Genomic DNA, 19,888 nt, shown 5'->3' with positions numbered 1-19,888 from the left:
CATATCCCTAAAGGTAAAGCTCAAAATCGCACAACCCTCTACAGCAAATTCCATCCACTCAACCCCAAAATCTTACTTGGCTCTGGAGTCAGAAAAAAGACAGTCAAAATCTGGAACAAGCCAGAAATAGCACAATAAAGAAGTTACCAAACCACAATCATTAGGAAATTACTTACCATATATAGGAATACCTGTGCACAAGCTAGAATTTTGTATGCAAGCACAAACATTGTTTTCTACAAAGTAAAATTTTGCTATGGAGTTAAACATACACATAACAAATCATCTTAAAAGAAGGCACTTGATAAGATGCATTATCTCCAGTTTCAACATGTCTGATAAGGGGTAAAAAAAGGCATAAATTAGTACTTTGTTTTTTTTTACGTGAACTATTCGGGAGTAATAAAGGCTTAAAAAATGGGGAACTCAAACACACTCAGTTATTACATCCTCAACAAGATGTTTCATGTATCAAGGCTTAAAAATATTCTGTGGATTATAAAGAGGGATTAGGATTGAGGTTTTAGACTTCATTTTACAAGTCTTCAAGCTTTGCTTCAGCCTCTCCTGGATATCTCAGGGATGCTTGCCATTAAAACTGTTTTATTTAACACTGAGATAAAGCCTTTAACAAAGCCTTCCTTCAATGAAAGTATTACTCACTGAAATCAATTAGTGGTAAAAAAGATTCGGAGCATTACAACTGAGTTTAAGATCTTTAACTCAACAGCTGTAGTATCACAGTAGCAATGGCATTAAATTTCACTTCAAGAGTCTCTTACACTAACAGAGAGCTTCAATTTGAGTGAGAAAAGTCTTGCAATTTAAGGCAAGCCTTAAAGCAGGGAAAAGTCAAACTAAACACCTTTCAGTTTTCTTCAGAATATATACAAAAAGGAGATGACAAATACAGTTTTTAGCTGCCATCGCTAAATCAAATTCTAATAACATTTAAATTTACCTTTAAAACACTTCAATAGTTGGAGGTCAACAGGATGAACTACAATGGATTTTGTGAGCTGCCTAACAGCATTTCTGTCTTACATAAAATGCAGGTTTGAAAAATAATTCACTGAAACCTAGAGGATGGAACTAGTGATGTCAGAAATTCAGTGATATGAAAAGTTGATTATGCATGCATGTGCTAGATGCCAGTAGTGGAAATTAGGTGTAAACCTTTAGTGATAAGATCAGACCAAACAATAACTTATCACAAACACTAGCTTAGGGACACATGGAAACTGAAGAAAACATGAAATGGAACTGATTGTCTCTGTACTAAGTATCTCTAGCAGAGCTGTTACAGGCATCTATGGAAAAGTTAAAAACAGATATTTAAGAACCAAAGTAAAATTAGCAAAAAACCTATCTCCAAAAATCAAATGAGATTTCTAATTTGCAAGCACTTTTGTATGGCTGATTGCTGTGCTAAAGACATAAACCTTGGTATACAATTACCAGTACTCTAAACAGCATTAAAATCAAGAAAAGAAGGGGAATAGATGTATTGCACACTATTATTTAAGAATATAAGAACAAAAAACTGTAGATTTATAAAAAAATAATTGTATTCTTGCAGGATACCACCAACACTACATATAAATTCTCTAAATTAAGATTCATTCTGCATTGTGTTTGCATTCGTTATTACCAGACATATGTAACTGCAAACAGATCCATATAACTGGAATAATTCCTCAGTGCTTGTTCTTCTAGCATCCTTAATCTGCATTGAAACAGTTCAGAATATTATTGCTAAAGTATTCTAAGAGCTGAAATATAGGTTTCAAGCTTGTATTAATAAGCACCACAGCCACAAGTGAAGGAAGACAGTTCACTGTAGAAAACTCTTACACTTTGCTGCTGCAGTCACAACCTCTCTGTACTGTAACAGAAATAGTAGTGCACTTTATTTTTTGTTTTCACACTTTGGGACTCAAAGGAATTGAAGCTGTCATCTCAGTACTGCAAGGAAGATAGGGGATGCTGGAGTAAATATGAAACATCTTCCACGTCAAAGAAAAACAAAGCAGAAGCAGTAGACTTGCCTAGTCCTGAATCAAACAAAAGGCAGTTTTGTATGACATAAGCACAACACAGATGTGATGAAATCCAAATTCCACCTCAAATAATTCCATAACATCAGGACTAAGAAAAGCTTTGTAACACAGTAAAAGGAGTATGTATATACCTTAAGTTAGAGAAATTGATCTGTAATTTGTTTCAATCAAGGCAAGATTTACCCGTTTTTCAGAGCCATGAGCTCCAGGGCCAATACACAGACCCTCCAGGCACCTAAGTAGCAACTGAAAGTTAGAAGTCAAGCAGCACAGAAGTCTTACTGTGCCACCCACAGTAAGATTGAACATCTTTATGATGTACACTGTTTCTTAACTTAGGTACCATTCAAGTTTCATAAGACAAACTTCAGCACCATTGTTCATTCAGTCTAAGCTAATTAGACTAACTTCAAGAAATAAAGATTTGTTTCCCTTATCTTTCACTCTTATTTTGGGGGACCTTCACATATTTCACTATTGTACTGGTTTATGTGTTTGTTTTTGTTTTTCCCTTTGAAGGGAAAGCTTAAAATATACACATTCAAAGTAAATTCCACTGCAGTTGAGATACTTACCTGGACAAGGCAGGAACTGGTACTCCTCTTGCTCGAATAGATGGTTTTCCGCGAACTACTGGAACTTCTGCATTTTCAGAACCACCATTTAAATATGTTAACTCTTGAAGCTGTGCCTGTCTGATTTCATCATTGTAGTCCTAAAACAGGGGGTAGGGTGAGAAAAGAAACCAAACTGTTCAACAACCAAACGCTGCTCCTGAAAGTTTCCACTTAAGGTTGAACATGGCATTGAAAAAGTTTAATATGCAGAATAATATAGGAACATTATTCAAAAATTTCTAAAAGAATTCTACATATTAACAGCAATTTTTGCTCTGGCATGTTTTTCTTTCCCACTGCATATTACCTTCATGTAGCTTTACCAATTAAAATGCCAATGTTACAGTGTTGTAGATAGCAGGAAGCAACAAAAAAAATCAAGGTCCTATTTCTGAGCTGAGATCTGGTTTGTAGCTCCAGCTGGAGAATGACTTAAAAGCAGGAAAAATGGCATTAGCTGGTGTTGCAAAGCAATAGAGAGTAAAATGCACTGTAAAGACCAGCCGCTGACAACTAAGGAATAGATTAGACATCTACACTTTTAAAATCAGGAGTTAAAGAAAGAATAATGAAACTCATTCAATACAAACATGCACTATTATCTAATAAGAGCTACAGAAATTCAATTTCTGGAACATGCAAGGATAAACAATTTGAAGGCACGTGGCTTGTTTCTTATTCTGCACAAATCCCCTCTCAAGGTCTATCAAAAAAGAAAGCTTAAGTTATTTACATGGAATTAATATGGTACTTCTCAAAAACACAAGAGTCTTTTCAGGGACCTTGAGCTAACCTCCAAAACTAGCACATCACACAAAAATAAAATAGATACAGCAATAAACTCTTGAGCTGTACATATTTTTCTGCCATTTTTTCTCCACTTGAAGTGAGCCAAAGAATGCATCTGTGAAGGCGAATCAGAAAAAAGAAATGCTTTACTCCTGTGTATAGATACACAGTAAGTATCAAAATATTAAAAGGTCCTCTAATAAGAATGAAATTATACTTCTGATATAACAGCTCTTATCCTCTGCAAATCCTTCCATTTCAAAGAATGCAGGCTTGTCCAAATACCATCTATTTTTACATTTCAATTACAAAACAAAGGATCTGCGTCCCTTATTGAAAATCTGATTTTACTACATTTATGCAGTAGGCAGGTACCAAAAGGCTGTCAGGCAGCCTTGCATCAGACAACTCACTGAAACATAAATCCACAGTACAAGGACATTAAATCATCTATGAACTCAAAAAATCTCAGTTACCCTTTAAACATTCTGCTTCCCCTAGCTTCCACAAACAGAAATAAGAAAGTTTTCCTTCATATGCCATTGCTGAAGATAGTTACTAGTGTTAAAAAAACTGGTACTACAAAGGTATTTTGTCCAAACTGTCTTAAACAGGCTCTGAACTTAAACTCGCAGCTGTCTGAGATCATCCTCTAATTAGCAGCAGAAACCAACCAGCAAACAAGATGAAGAAAAAAGTCTGGAAAACTAACCCAACTCTTTCAAACTGCAGAATTGAAGCTCTGAGAAAGATTCCATGATAAAACAACTTGGAACCAATACATAAGCCAAGCCACCAAGGGGAGTAGAACAGAAACAAGCAACTGAACACAATTCTGGTCAGCTACTGTACAGAAATCTACTTTATGGTTGTACTTTGTTGCTGGACCAGAACTGGCTACAAATGCAAAATTCTGTGCAATGTATGGAACAAAGAACTTACAATCTCGAAACAAAATGCTAATGAATTGTTAAAACTGTACCACAAACACAATATTCAGGTCTCAAAGTTCTGACAGCATATATTAGAGATGCCCATTACAACTTCTTCACAAGACATCCTCCTCAGAACTGGGCTCCTAGAAAAAGTTACCTTTGTTCATTATTTAATATTAATTTAATTTCTTGACAGTACCACCTTAGATGTTGGGTCCTTTTTCTTCCTAACACTTTCTCATTTTCCTGTAGCATACTACCAGACATAGCAGCAGCCTGAGTCACAGACAAGGACTCCACTGCACAAAGGCACAGAACAGAAAACACGGTCCTTATCACACACACCAGAGGCAACAGGAGGATGGAGGGGAGAGGCAGTACAAGGAAATAAGAATACAAGTGGCCATGATAAGCAACGGTGTTAATCCATTAGACTCTGAAATGGATTCTTCAATTAAAGGTAACAGATGGTCAATTTGTGAATACCCACAGCTGGAACACAGCACACTTCAAATCAAATTGAGGAGACAACAATCTCTTCTTCACTTAGAATGAAAGATGGACATGGAAATACTTTAGACTGCACAGTTTAGGCAGAGGCAACACTCAAATTTCAGTCAAATGCTGCTGATTGGTTTCAAGTGAACAGATGTACTCTCATTTTATGAATATTGCCAGTCCTGACTTTGACTACAGTCTTCTCTGAACATGAAGGATGTTTTCTTCTGTAGGAAGGACTACGTCACCAAGATACATGCAAGAGATTTTCTCCATACATAGAATAAATAAAATAAATACATACCCAACTAAGCAACATTCTCTTAGATTTATCTGTGATTTTTACACAGCCCTGGTCAACACACTGACAGCAGCTCCCCTTGGGACCATCTGTAACTTAAAACCTTATTCCAATTTAACATTCACACTACTAGTAAAAATATTTTATTTAACAACAGGACAGATCCCTGCAAAACCATATGCAATTTTGCAACACACCCAAGCAGATCTTTATCCCATCAGTGAGCAATAAATTTTTATCAGCAACAGGCTGCCCAGAGAGGTTGTGGAGTCTCCTTCTCTGGAGACATTCAAAGCCCGCCTGGGTGCATTCCTGTGTGATCTGATCTAGGTGTTCCTGCTCCGGCAGGGGGATTGGACTAGATGATCTTTCGAGGTCCCTTCCAATCTCTAACATTCTGTGATTGTGTGATCTTTACACACACACCTTAGAGTTAATCACCAGCTTGTTTAAAGAGAAGTGTGAGTTTCCAAAGCCCACCAGCTCTTCAAAATGCCATCAAATGCTATTTCATCACCACACCTTACAAACTGAATACACAAGGCAAGGCAGACTATAGGAAAAACTCAAATTCTGCTCAGGCTGTAAATGGACTGCTACAAATTGTTCTCTCAAAGATATCTCTATACTTTAAACACAAGGAAAACAAAACTCTGGTGACCAACAGCAAAACAATGATTGTTGTAGCTGTCAAAAGAAGAATGACTACCACTACTCAAACATTAAGCAAAACAGATTAAAAGTCCTATTGGACAAAACTGCAGTAATCATGGTATAATACAGGACCTGTGGGGAGGTAAAGGTGGAAGTACCTGGCTTTTTGTCTTAACTGACAGAAGTAATTTGGGGATAAATTAATATCAAGCACAACATCCACCAACCTAACAGTCAAACAGACTGCTGACCAGAAGGTCTGCCCAGAACACAGGGACTAGCTCAGTTAAAGGAGCACAAAAGAATATACTTGAAGCCAGAAGCCACAATTCTATCTGCAGAAGACAGGCAAGAGTCAAGACAACATAAGCACAGCCAAAAAACCTTGAGTCAGAAGGTTTTATGTCTTGGCTTGTGTTATACCAATAGCTTAAAGGAAAGTACACCACTGCTTCTGGTTGAGGTTGAACTTCAATGAAAAGGAGCTTGGTCATGGATCTAAAAAGATCTAAGAGGCTAAAGCATTTTAGCTATAGTCAGCTACTACAAGTATATTTTCTATCCCATATTCTAGCACCAATTGTGACTGTATATTCAGGCCTGATCTGAAAACTGAACAGTGACCACATTCATACATTAGAATCAGTATCTGAAGTTGTTGGAAGGTACAGTTAGCTTACACTGTATGGAGAACACAAATTAAGAAGATAATCATATATACTGATAGCAGGACTTCTTACTTGAAATAAAACTGATAATTTGCCAAAAAAGCCAGAACAGACCTTATAAAAAATGAAAGTCAAGTTGTATTTGGCAGCAGTTAACCAAATGGTAGTTCTAGAGAGGACAAAGTACTCCTTATTGCTTCCTGAAGTAGCTGTTGCAATGGGGGCAGAAGAGATTAAGGCATTTAGTACCACTCTGATAAGATTACATTTGAAAAGCCAAAGGGAAATTAAGACACTGTCAGAGTGATCCCATAGTTCAGAAAAGATTAGGTAGCATCAGGTCAGCTCAGTGCAATAAGGATGCAATGATAAAAACTGTGATGGACAGTATACAACCAATGAATGGAACTGCTCATTATCAGACTAATTCTACTGGCTGAACAGCAGTAAGGCAATGGCTGGGTTTTGATAAACTTGCTTCACTTATTAGGACATTAGGTAAATCAAGCTCAATGAAGGAAAATAAGATCTGTGATAAAGGGGGCAGGGCGATCAGATATATCCTTAGTTCCAGTGCATGCAAAAAGTACTTATCAAATGGAGGGTATTTTCATCTGAAAAAAACCTGTTTGCTCACTAGCCAAGAACTTAGTTCTGCCTTCTCTTCACAATCAAATAATGAATCATGTAAATACAGTAACCTGTGACATTTTGACAGCCCAGTATTCCTACAAATATTCTGTTGAGTATCTCCTACTTAATCAGTTAGGATGTTTAAACAGTAGGATTTTTTTTACCTCCTCATACACATCAAGATAAAAGCCATTTGGAACCTAGAGACAAAATTATGATGTGGTGCTTGTTTCTTCATAATAGAACATAATGCTCAAGACATTTGGGGGGGTTAACTGTCTTAAGGTGCATCCACATTAGCACACCATTTCACATCAAAATGTATTCCTAAATGAACTTCCTAATGATTGTCACTTATCATGCTTTGGTTCATGTCATGGAGCAGTTACGAGGCACATGAACTAACCTGAATTCAGACAAAAGCAGGAAGAAACACTTGAGCACACAATCAACTCCAGTCACTTGGGGACTTAAGTTTCATGGATCTAGACCAGGTTTAGCACAAACTAATATCCCCAAAATGCATACAGTAGCACTGTCAGGTCATCAGTACAAACTGCTTCACCTTAGAGTACAGCTGGCAGTTCCACCCCTAACAGGCTGTAGCGGCCATACAACAGGCATCCCCAACTGGTTCTCAATACAGCTGCACTGACTATACTCTCTCAAATATTCATGTGCCACTATCACTCAGATACAACCCTCCCATGTTTCCAAGATCTGACACGAATCCAGACTAACACTTGCATAACATTTTCAGCAGTTAAAATAAACAAAAGTCAATGCACCTTCAGGATGCTTTGCTTTCTATATTCATTCATCTGATAGCCAATAAAAATAGAACACTCACTGAAGAGCTAATACAGCTAGGAACTTCACAGTAACACCACTTCAAATGCCCCAGCTTCTTAAGAGAGCTTGCATTGTTCCAGGCAGTTTAATATTACAAAGCAATCAAGGTTGGTCCTTAAATGAGAAACAAATAAAAGGAACCTTCTGTACAAAGACACGGAAACCCTGCAACACCATTGTCTATACATATCCCAAACCTGGAGTACAAATTTAGAGTGGAAATCACATCTCATTTTATACATCCATACATCCAAGTTGAAGTATACACCAAGACGACAAGTATAACCCATGTATCATTAGCTTTGGGGAAAAAAAAGATACAAGATAAAATTGTATTCATAGTCTGCACTGAACACTAAACCAAGATTATGGGTTGGAGCAACACTACAACTTTAAATCTATTTATTCTTAGTGAAACAGAACCCTGTGTTGATGCTTCAGGGGTACCAAGAACACAGAAAAGCACTACTTTAAGCAAAGAAAATTGTTCTTCCTTGTTTTACAGATTTTTACAATTATTTGTAAACTTCAGTAATTTGCACATGACCAGTTAAGCAAGAATAAGTTGCACTCTCTCACTAGAGGTCTCACCGTGAGATGAGAGTGTATGCGGACAGTTATGCATTCACCAAATAATCACCAACATCAAAATGGAAAGTATTTGAAAGTATCACCACTTCTTTAACAGGTGAAGGAAATTAAGCCACATGACTCGACCAATATTGCACAGTAAGCTAGTTTTAAAGATAAAATTTCTTACTCAAGACTACAAGAATTCTTGTGAAAAAAATTAAAATACTAACAGGGATGAGGAACTTCTTGATTTCTTCCAATGCATGTCCCATTCTGGCATATGCTTCTGCTGGTGGAGCAAATACTTCAATTAAAACATGCAGGTCGTCATTTAGGTGGAAGTACTTTGCCTCTCCACTTTTTCTTAACTCTTCCTCCTAGGAAATAATAAAAAAGTTGTGTTTTTTTCCATCATCTTAAACATATTATAAAGGAAGTGTTAGAGTTGCTTCAGAGGCATTTGCACATGCAGTTTACTCATGTTTAGATGTCAACAACTAAAAAAGTATAAAATACATACTTTCCTGACACACTTCCAATCATATTGCTAAAATATCATAATAGTATTGGTTTGCTTATCAACAGTAAGTGACTAATAACACACCAACACCCATTAGCTTCTGCTCACATACAGAAAATGTAGCACAAGGAAGAATGTTCCCCAGAGTCTTCCCAAGTGCACCAGTTTCACGTAGAAGACAATGAGAAAGATAAGTGAACTTGAAGCCTCTTTTCTCAAAAGTCTTTAGAAACAGGTTTGATCTAATATTCCACAAGAGCAAGATTTTTTTTACTGATATTATTTCAGTCACTAATGTTGCACTGCTCAGGTACTTATTTTCTGTTCTCATTGAGATTTCTACCCCATGAGTACATCCTTCACAGAACTATGCTACTTGTACATGAAACTAAGTGTATGAGACAAGGGAGGAGGATTTTAGAAAAAAAGTTCACAAGCTATTTTTGAAAAGAGTTTTTCTTCTATTCTGCTTCACCCAACCTACTTCAACATGACTGAAAAACTACAATCTCAATGCACTGGCGCAGAGCTCAGTTCTCAAATACTTGCATTCACATGCAAAATGTTCATAGAGCTCAAGGACATTTGTTAGTCTCAGATAGGCTACCCTGCTCCCATGTGTACCTGCCAGGTGCATTCCAAGAGAAAAATCACCATTAAAAATAACTTGGTCATATCACCAGCTAACATTATGTCAAATTCTTAGCATTTCTGCTATCTAAAACAAAGCCACAGGAATTCTCCTATGCTGCTTATTCTATTTAGCAAGCACCAGGTAAATACTTAATCCTTTAGATTACTAAAATTATAGTTTCAATGATAGTCGAAATCTCCCTCCTTAATTATGGTCTGAGGTTTAAGTGCCAATCCATTTCTGCTTCTCATAAATAACATTGGCATCACACTTAGTGTTTGAATATAAGAATGCTTAAAAAAAATCTACATAATCCAGTTAGCTGTTAGAGCATCCACAAAACAGAGCCAGCAGGATTAGACCCTGTCAGCAAAGTCATTATCTCGTCAATACACATAACAGATCTTAGAAACAGGAGGTAAACGAATATAAACATTACAGCTCTAACATTTAGTTTCAATAGGAACTATTTCTCACTTAAATTCTTAAGCACAGTTATTCAGGACATACAAAGTGTCATCTAGCACTGGAAACTAAATGTTTCATCAGTGGCATTCCCCATATACTTTGTTTTTTTAGTATACACACACGCTATCAAGCATCCCTGTCAAGCCTCCCTGCCCCTTTTTTTAAAGGGGGGGGGGGGAGGGAAATCACTGTGCAGTTAGATGTGCAGAGAACTGAGAATTAAGAAAACTCATTTCTGTGGTTATTAACCAACTTGCCTGGTAATAGCACTAAAGCAATAGAAATGTCACAACTTCATGTGCAGTGCCTGGTGAAAAAGGATCCTAATCAGCAATTTTAACAAGATGTGCAAGATATTTCAGTGCAGGTTGTTCTAAAATCATTCCCATAAGCAAGCTTTTACTTTATCCTTTCGCCTTGATTCACTTGCGAAGTTCACTTTCTTTTTTTCTGCTAATTTTGTAACGTGACTTGACAACACACTATACTCCACAGTTCTTAACATCACACCTATCAGAGCTTGTCCACTGTGGCTACATCTCCCAACCTTGGGCACACATTAAGCATTTCAGGCTTTTTTATTCCCCAGGTTGACCAACACAAAAGCCACAGCTTGCTCCTGTTCCAGTATCCTTCACTGACAGAATTTTTAGCTCCCAAAAAGCCCTCTGCCTTCCATTACTTGACAGTACACGCATTGGCAAGGCTCGCCTGGTCCACATGGGTGCTGCAGGGCTGGACAAAACAGAACTTTTCCTCCTTGACTGACATGAAGATTTTTGAGAGCTGCTGGAAGGATGACAGTAAAGCAGATACAGAACAAGGGAGCTAAAGCACAAGATGGCCACTTCCTTTAGTGTTTTGTTTGTTTTTTCTAAAAAAAATCTGTTCTTTAAATGTCTATCTTCTCACACAAAAAACTATCTTACCAAATGGTTCATGGTTTGGACAAGCTGATCTCACTTATGTTTTCAGTACAGACACATCCCTGCAGTACTGAAAGCTATTTCCTTTGCACCTCATGCTGTTGCATTTCATCCTTCACACTCCAGAACAAAGCTGAATGCCAGCACATCTTACCTTGCGCTGTATCTGGCAATATACCTGCTAAAGACCATTAATATACTTTGCCCTGTATTCTGTTGTACCTACAGTCCCTGTTGCTTTTCATCCTATTGCCCTAGAAGTCTATGCTTTCAATCAGCAGCTGAGTAGAAGTATTTATCAAAATACATGCTTATGCTACTGTGCATTTTCATCTTTATTATGCTACCTTTGATTTAGGGTGTAAGTTTCTTCAGGAACTACTCCTTTCAATGTTACCCTAAATGAAATTTGGCTCCTGACAGATTTTAAATACCATTCAGAATACTCAAGTTGAAAGGCCTGTACCAGTCTCAAACTATTGATAACACAGGAATAACCAATTGGGGTGGAAGGCTTTAAATGTTATTTCTTCAGATCTGCAATATAAAAGCAATCTTGTCATGCAATAAAGAAACTCTGAAACAAATCCTTTCACTTTTTCACTCTCCCATGGACACATTAAAACACACACAGTCTAGCAGAAGGTATCTCTGCACTAAGCAATGACTCTTGAAAAGCCAGTGATGAAGTGACAGCACAGCTTGAAAAAACATGCAAACAGAAGAGAATTACCGAATTTAGACACTTCATATCACAAGCAGATGCATGAAATGGTTCTCTGGATGTTGACAAAAGGAAATAGAAACTCCAGATTCATTCTAGAATTCAAGTTTTCAGTGAGTAAGGAACAAAGACACAGCAAAAACACTCTCCTGAATGTGCTTTCTAAATCTAGGTCTCTTATTATTTAAATGAATTTAAAGTGAAACAGAATCCTGGGTTTCCTGTTTTATATCCTTCCCTAGAAAACCTGCAGAAGGCAATTAGGCTCTTTGCTGTATTTTGTCAACCTTTCATATCAGTCAGCTTTCTTTCACAAGTCTTTGAAGTTCTCTTAAAGCTAGAAGAAAGTATCTACAAATTTGGTTTAGCCAGAGACTTCTACAGCGCTTACTGCCGCTTCTCTACAGGAAAGATGTAATCATCATGCATTTAAAACTGGTAATGTAGGACGTGTACTAACATGTAAGCATTGAGAAACATCTGATTATCTCATCCAGACCTGCCAACAATTGGTTGATCCCAGAATCTGTGATCACCATCAATAAGCAGCATATGCTGTCTCACTTCTGGTGACAACAAAGATGCTGCAATTAATGTGTTAGAGGTAATAGACGAGATCCTCAGTGCAAATTTGCCTTCAGTGCGAGAGTACTAATTTACATCAGCTGAAAAATTTTTCATCTGTGATAATGTAATTCCAAAGATTTTGTAACCTGCAGCAAAAAGTACAACCAAAGCAATGCTCCAAAATGAATTTTTTTTACAGAATTTTTTTTAAATTTTTTTTTTTTAAATTACAGTTTATGCCTTTGAACATCAGCATCTTACATCACCTAGGCACTTCTGAAAACACAGTTTAACCTAACTTTCCGATCACAAGGAGAATACTAAATTGTCAGGAGATTATCAAAAGTTAATGATAATTAGAAGAAAATCCCACATAATTGCAACTATACTTTTTAGTCAACTCCTGTCCTACAAGATGTAAGATAGCAGGCTAGAAACTTGTGGTTTGGTCAGACAGCCCACTGGAAAATAGGGAGAATCAACCAAGCTTGAACAACTATGACAGACAAGTAATGCTGGGAGTCACAGATGCAATGGAAAAACAGTTAACTCCGATGTGTCTTTCTAGGCTGACATGTCACCTTGGCTCACTATCTGTCTTCTCTACAAGGCAGTAATGAAATTGCTTGGTTTAGCACATGGATTACTGGCAAATAGAAAAAGTATTGTACTCTGTTTACCTATTATTCTTCTATAGGAGCAACTCAGGCTTCTCTCTATTTGAAACATTTTATCAAACAGGGCAAGAGTGATGTACTTCATTATTTGTCAATACCACACTAAAGCCTCAACTAATTTTTTCAAGTAATGCAAAAACTGGTCACATCTGAGAATTTGCCAGCCTTTCTGACCAGCAACTTAACACCAAGTAATTAAACCCTGGTCTCCTCTTGAGCATAGACCATTATTCTTTTCCATACAGAAAGAAAACTGCGTAATTAAGACCCTTATTTGCTACTTTTCTGGACAAGTTTAATACAGTAGTTCCAAAATGCCAACCAAGAGTCTATGAAGATCAAGACAAAAACTAAATTACTTGTTAGTGAAAGATATGTGGTTGAAACAATTAGTACATAGCTAACCTACATGAAACTAGAAAAAATATCTCAAGTCCTTTTTTCGGTTAAGCTCTCCACATACAGAGTCTCTGATATGCTGAGCAACATCCTCAAAGAACTAGGGATAAGTACAAACTGGTTTAGGTAATCAGCTAATAGGATCCCTTGGTAGCACCAGTACTTTCTTGCACATTCTGCAGGTTTGACTACTATAACCAGCATCATTAATGATCTGCTTTAGGTTTTAATTATTTTTTCTGAGGACTATTCCAAATAGGTACATACAAGCTATGCCAGACATATTATTCCAAAGTATCCAAACAAGTCCTCTCTATTGTCCCTTTTAAAAACACAAACCCACAATGACAGGAATTTTACTGTTTCTGAACAGTATTGAACTTCAACCGTGTTGAAGTTTTCTGCAAACAATAGCTCAAACTAACAACTTCATTAGCCACTTAATTTAAAAAAAATAAAAATTAAGCATTTTTTAAGTTTTGGTTAGCATCTCAATCAAGAAAAAGTCAAATAAAAATTTGAACAATTACTTAATTACCAAAGTAAACAAGAAGTTGAAATTATTCAATTAGAATCCTTTAAGACTCTTCCCCAGGATTATGAGACTCAAATTAGAATCTAAACTTTTCAGCTTGAGCTTCTGCTTTTAATAAAACAAACTTTATACTGCAGAGCCATTAGAAAAACTCAGGGGCATTCCTACTCCACGACACATCGTATTTTGATATAGAAACATGTAATGCAGCAACAGAAGAATGACAGTTTGACACATTCCACAATAACTGAGAAAGCTCACCAAGTGTCATTTAAAACAGAACTTGGAGACTGAGTTTGTTATCCTGGCTTAGAGCAAGTTTAGTTCATATTCTTGTTTCTTTTCTGGTTGAACTGTCATATTTCCTCTTAAACTTACTAGCAATGTAGTTTTTCATAACAATTTTGTAACACTAAGATTTAAGTTGCATTGTCTGTATTACGTACTACATTAACAGCTCCCATTCAAAAAAATCCCTCATGTTCAAGTCTTTATTACAGGAACATGTATTTGTATTAACGTAAGTTACATTAATATAAGTTATATTTAATAAAAATATTTTCAATAAGCAATTAAAAGGAAGAGTTAGCTCTTAAGCTGCACAGAACAAAGTAATTTTACAGGCTCTGATCAAGTTCTTGATAAATACTTCATAAATCACATAATATTTCTATTTCACTGACAGAAAAACATGCTGAAAAATATATAGTTCAGGAAATTTATTAGCCAGCCCTCTAAGTCACTCTTCCATATGCATGTCATTATCAGTCTTTGCAGTACACAGTATTTAAGTTTCAGAATACATAACCACAGAAAGATTTCACTGGAGGCCCATAAAACATGGTATGCTCAAGGCAAGAAATACGTTCAGTGTTTCATTTTGTATCATTAGGAACGCTCCAATTAAAAAATGCAGCTTACCACACAGGTGACATAATCTCCTCACTGATATACACTTATCCACTACAAATTTAGCCAGAGATTTACTTCAGTAAAGAGGGAAACAGATTAGTACAAACACCTATCAAGCCAAAAGTTTCTCTTCTGCTGTCTGCTTTGTCTCTTGTAATGGATACAACCACTATAACCAAATAGTTCCAACAAACAATTGTAATTTATCAATTGTATAAGATGCGTAAGTCATCCTCAGAGCTGTGAAATTTTTTCTGGTTGTATTTTATTTCCTTTCATCAGCTGTTTCTTTGTCTAGACATGTTATTAAATTTAATGAAGTTTAAATGTTAAGTGTTAATTTATGTTAAAATGTTTGTTTGCATCTATCTCGAAGTCAGGTTCCTTCAAAAGCAAGAATACTGTCATAGTATTTTGGCATTATCCACTGCAAGCTGTACAAGATCAATCTAGAACATGTCACTGGTAATGTTCCACTTACATCCCCAAGGACCATAGTTTGGTGGGGGCCTAAGTACAACTCATGGTAGCCTCAAAATACTCAGTGAAAATAGACTCAGAGAAAGCAGTCTCCATTAGACTCTAACCAATACCAGGATACCCTATGCTTTTATCTTACGCTTTTCATTCGCTCCTAGTTTTGTTGCAGGATTTGTTCATCTCCGCAAAAATTTTAGCAAAGTTAGAAATTCAGGTATCACACACTCCACTAACATATTCAGGTCTTACCTTTGTCTTGTCCCTCATAGAACCTTTTCCCAAAATAGACATTTTTGTCAGTGTTTCTTCCTGTAAGCGCTTTAGGGAATTGCCACGTGGACCCAAAAGTTTCCCCACGAAGTTGAACTGTAAGAAAAGAACAAAAAAATCATTAAGCTCATTGGATTTTTACATCTAAATAAACAATCAAAATGGAATATTTTGGCAATCAATTTTTTGTTCTAGGTGCAAATCAGTCATTAAGTACAACTGTCTAGGACAGTTAACAGCATGTCCGTGGCTCCACAAGGTGCCAACAGAAACAGAAGTAACTGAACTCAAAGAGCTCAAATAGTATAAAGCATTCAACACTGAGAACAGATGTGCTCAAAATGAAATTCAGTTTTTGAACAAACGTTACCAGGCACAATCAAAACAAATCCAGCAGCAATCTCAGATACATATCAACCAAAGCTCTGAAGAAAAAAAATCTTAATTGCCTTATCCTCCCTTGAAGATTTATGAAGTAATGCAGCAACCTATACAATATACCCTACACTAAAACCCAGAAGCAGACAGAATTAAATCCAGAGAACATAAGCATATAAATCCAGTTCCAAACCAGCACCAACATCCAAGATCTTCTCAACTGCCACTCAACCCCCCACTATCACTGAAGTTTACCAAAACCAGTTGAGGTTCATAACCATAGCATTACATCGAGATAACTAGGGAGAAGTGGTGAGATAAAAGTAAAGGAAGACAAGGAAAAACCAACCATTTCCACTTACAGAAAATACCAACACATACAGCTGGTGCTCTTTCAGACCAGAAGGTACTTCAAAGGGAAAGTAGGCTAAAGGAATTCATAAAAGGAAAACAAAAAGGAGAATCTGCCTATTGTTATTTCAAGGACACAAAATTGGACTTAAGAGCCAGAATGTATGAAAGTTCTCATGAGCTGGGCTCAATAGGGCATACATCCCCAGCCACATAAACTGGGAGAAAAGCTGTGTACATTCAGCAGTCCACTTTGATGTATCACATTTTGGAACATATATGAAACTGGAGGGATAGTTACAGGAAAAGATGTGAGGATTCACTTGAAGTATGCAGACAACTTTTAGTTGGGGAAAAAAAAAATCACAAAAAGAGCTGATCAAGATAAGCTGCACTTGAAATTTTGTAGGGAATGTTAAAGGAAGGATCCAATTTTCATGCTCAGGCTTTTAATACTTGCATTTCTTTTTGTTTAAAGCTTAAGTAGACTGGAGCTGTAGACTTTCCTGCTTTGTAGGTGACTGCAGCTGGGCCATTTTTCCATGAGTGTTTCCCATGTAGCAACAAAGGATTTTGTTTTAGCTGCTACCATAAGCAGTATAAGCCTGTTCTCTCTTTAGCATCACTGTATTTTGTTTGTGCCTAAAACTATCTTTTTGTACATGTGATTGTGTCATTTCAGGTTCCAACAGTTTGAAGATCCTGGTTTTACAAATTTTCATTGGGTACAGTAAATATTCCTGAACAGTAACTTAACTAATCTCTGTTGCAGTATTATTTGGACTGGAATTGTGGTAGGTTGACCTTCATTGTCTGACAGGTGCCCAGTAATTGCTCCATCACTCCTGTTCTCAACAGGAGGGAGAAAATAAGATGAAAAGCTCATGGGCTGAGATAAAACAGGGAGATCACTCAGCAAGTCCAGTCATGGGCAAAACAGACTCAATTTGGGGAAGATTAATTTATTGCCAATTAGTTGTGGCAGTAGGATAGTGATAAATAAAATCATAACCCCATTCCACACACATCCCCCCCTTACTTCCCAGGTTCAACTTCACTCCTGACTCTACCTCCTCCTGTGAGTAGCACAGGGGTGTGAGGAATGAGGGTTGAGGTCAGCTCATAACACTTAGCTGCTGCTACACTTTCCTCCTCATGGCCTTTTCTTGGATGGAAAATTTTATTCCCCTTCTTACTTGAAAGTCCAGTTCCCAATTTTGGCCTGAATTAGAAACAAGATACAATTCAGCAAATTGCTTATGGATTACTACAGTCCACAAAAGCTATTAAATTTAAGGCCCTGCATAAACTAGTCTTCTGAAATTAGCAGGCCAGATCTTAAGAAATCCTCAGGCAATTCTTGTTTTATTAGATATATTCCAATTTTTTTTTCTTATGGGTCCCAAGATACAGTCAAGCAAACAAGCTGAAACAATTTGCAACAAGTCTGAACTTCCACAAGTCAAAAATTCCACATCAACAGCCTTCTTAAATAAAAGATCAGTACTTATGAACAGGGAGTTCATAGTTAAGCTCAAATGAAAGCTTTCATATAGTGGAATACCACATCAGCTTTTCAAGCAATACCTAAGATTACTCATGTTTATTTTAAAATTGCCTTGTAAGTTATTTGGAACAAAAATAAACACTGCATACATTTAAAATGAGAGATTCTTCCATTTACAGTAAAATATGCTGAAATTATTTCAGAATGTTGAGCACCTGCAGTGTGATACAGTCTAAATTTCTAGCAGTAATCTTTGTTAAAATATTCATATGAAATTTTACTCAATTTCTGGCTGCAATTCAGGAGTAAGCAAGCATGTATTCAAGTATGCAATGCATAGGTCTGAATATCACTTTCAAACTGCAACAAAAAAACTACCTAACAATAAAATTACAAACTACAGTCACCATAAATGGAAGCGCATACCTGCAACGAAAGTGACATCCACTTTGTATCTAAACAAAATAACTGGAAGGCTTTGGACCACAGAAAATGTGAGTGTTCCAAAGCACAATTGTTTACTCCAGCTGTACTGTTTATTTTAATAAAGCTGAATAGTTTAATATGTTTTGTATATCTAAAACTTGACCTACAAAACTTTAACACCACAAGTTGCCATCTTTTCAAAACCAAAAAATCTCCAGCATTGAAGCTAGACATTATGGTAGCTGCACAGATGACATGTTCTAGACAACACATTTAATGAACATAAATGCATTTGCTGTATCCTGAAATCCACTGAATTATTCTTTCCTGTGCAATGAGGCTCCAAATATTAGATTTGACAAGTCTGAACCGTGAGAAACTTGTGCTGCAAGTCTGAAATTCTGCTGATCTGAAAGCCCATACCTCTACATATAGCTTAAAGACACAGCAAACGGTGAAGGTTACTAAAAAATGGCTTACAGTGCAGTCCTAAAGCCTTTTTGCTCCAACATCAAAGCTAAAAAGCTTTGGACCCTTTCAGTTCATTGTTCCATACAAAAGCCATTTATGATATTGAGTAAATCCTTTCATCAGAAAAAATGACTATTTACTTCAAACAGGTACTGATTTTGTTCAAACTATTAATTTATTTTCCTTTTACATCAAATTGGAAAGATCTGATCAGCAAAAGTTCGAGATATTTCAGAGAGATATACAAACCCTCAAAAATATATCAACCACAAAGCTACAATCATTATTTACACACTTCCTAATCCCCTGTAACCAAGGAGTAGGAGGACTCAAACCTAAGGGTACAAAACTGCCACATAGTAGGACACAAGTTTTCATTACAAAATTAGCAAATCTAGCCTATCCACTGGTGAACCAGAAGTAAAGAAGCCTGGCAGATCCAAGCGAACTCTTAACACAGCTCATACACAAGTTTCATGTGCACTTCCCCATGCCTCACATTCCTGCAGTTTATTTGCTCAAAAGCACAAGAACAAAAATCATACCAGATTCCCCTCTTCACTCACCCTTCTCTCTAAGTACAGCACAACCATATCCAAACTCCCGTAAATACCCAAAATTGTCTTCAGGTTCACTAGCTTCAACTTAACACTGTACTAGAGCAGTCACAGCATGTTCCAGCACAAGGTGGTCTGGAAGCTATTGCCATGTTCAGTTTTGCACAATAGCTGAACTCTGGAAAGCCAGCCATTAATGTTATTCTACACATCTACATATCATCTGTTAAATCAAGGATTGTCTCTATATTAAGAGAGCTTCTGATGTCTTAAGTAAGAATAAGGACCTTACACATGATGGTAAATAAAACAGAAGATCAAGTCCTCAACTCAAAGTTGCTTCTAGATCTGCTCTGAAGGATATGCCAACAGTACCTCCAAGATTACAACAAAACAGTATAAAGATTCCAATTAACAGACCTGGGAGAAGACAATTGGAAAAGATAGGAAAAAATGTTACCTCAGCTACAGTTCAAGCCAAATAACAATCCAATTGTGATAAATGG

General features: G+C 36.7%; 1 protein-coding gene across 1 annotated transcript in view; it reads right to left on the bottom strand.

Moving 5' to 3' along the window:
• The window catches only part of KHDRBS3 (KH domain containing, RNA binding, signal transduction associated 3), a gene marked incomplete at its 5' end in the record, with an annotated part of 54,905 nt that extends 39,117 nt beyond the window's left edge, over window positions 1–15,788 (bottom strand). Inside the window, 3 exons of the mRNA XM_010087350.1 lie at window positions 2,636–2,775; window positions 8,811–8,957; window positions 15,672–15,788. Coding sequence (XP_010085652.1) covers window positions 2,636–2,775; window positions 8,811–8,957; window positions 15,672–15,788 — 404 coding nt within the window. The remainder of the gene's footprint in view (window positions 1–2,635; window positions 2,776–8,810; window positions 8,958–15,671) is intronic.
• Window positions 15,789–19,888: the final 4,100 nt, after the last annotated feature.

The sequence above is a fragment of the Pterocles gutturalis genome, unplaced genomic scaffold (genome assembly GCF_000699245.1).
Source record: "Pterocles gutturalis isolate BGI_N339 unplaced genomic scaffold, ASM69924v1 scaffold6711, whole genome shotgun sequence".
In the NCBI taxonomy this organism is placed as follows: Eukaryota; Metazoa; Chordata; class Aves; order Pterocliformes; family Pteroclidae; genus Pterocles; species Pterocles gutturalis.
Note: the sequence above shows the minus strand (reverse complement) of the source record. Positions and strands in the feature narration are given on the sequence as shown.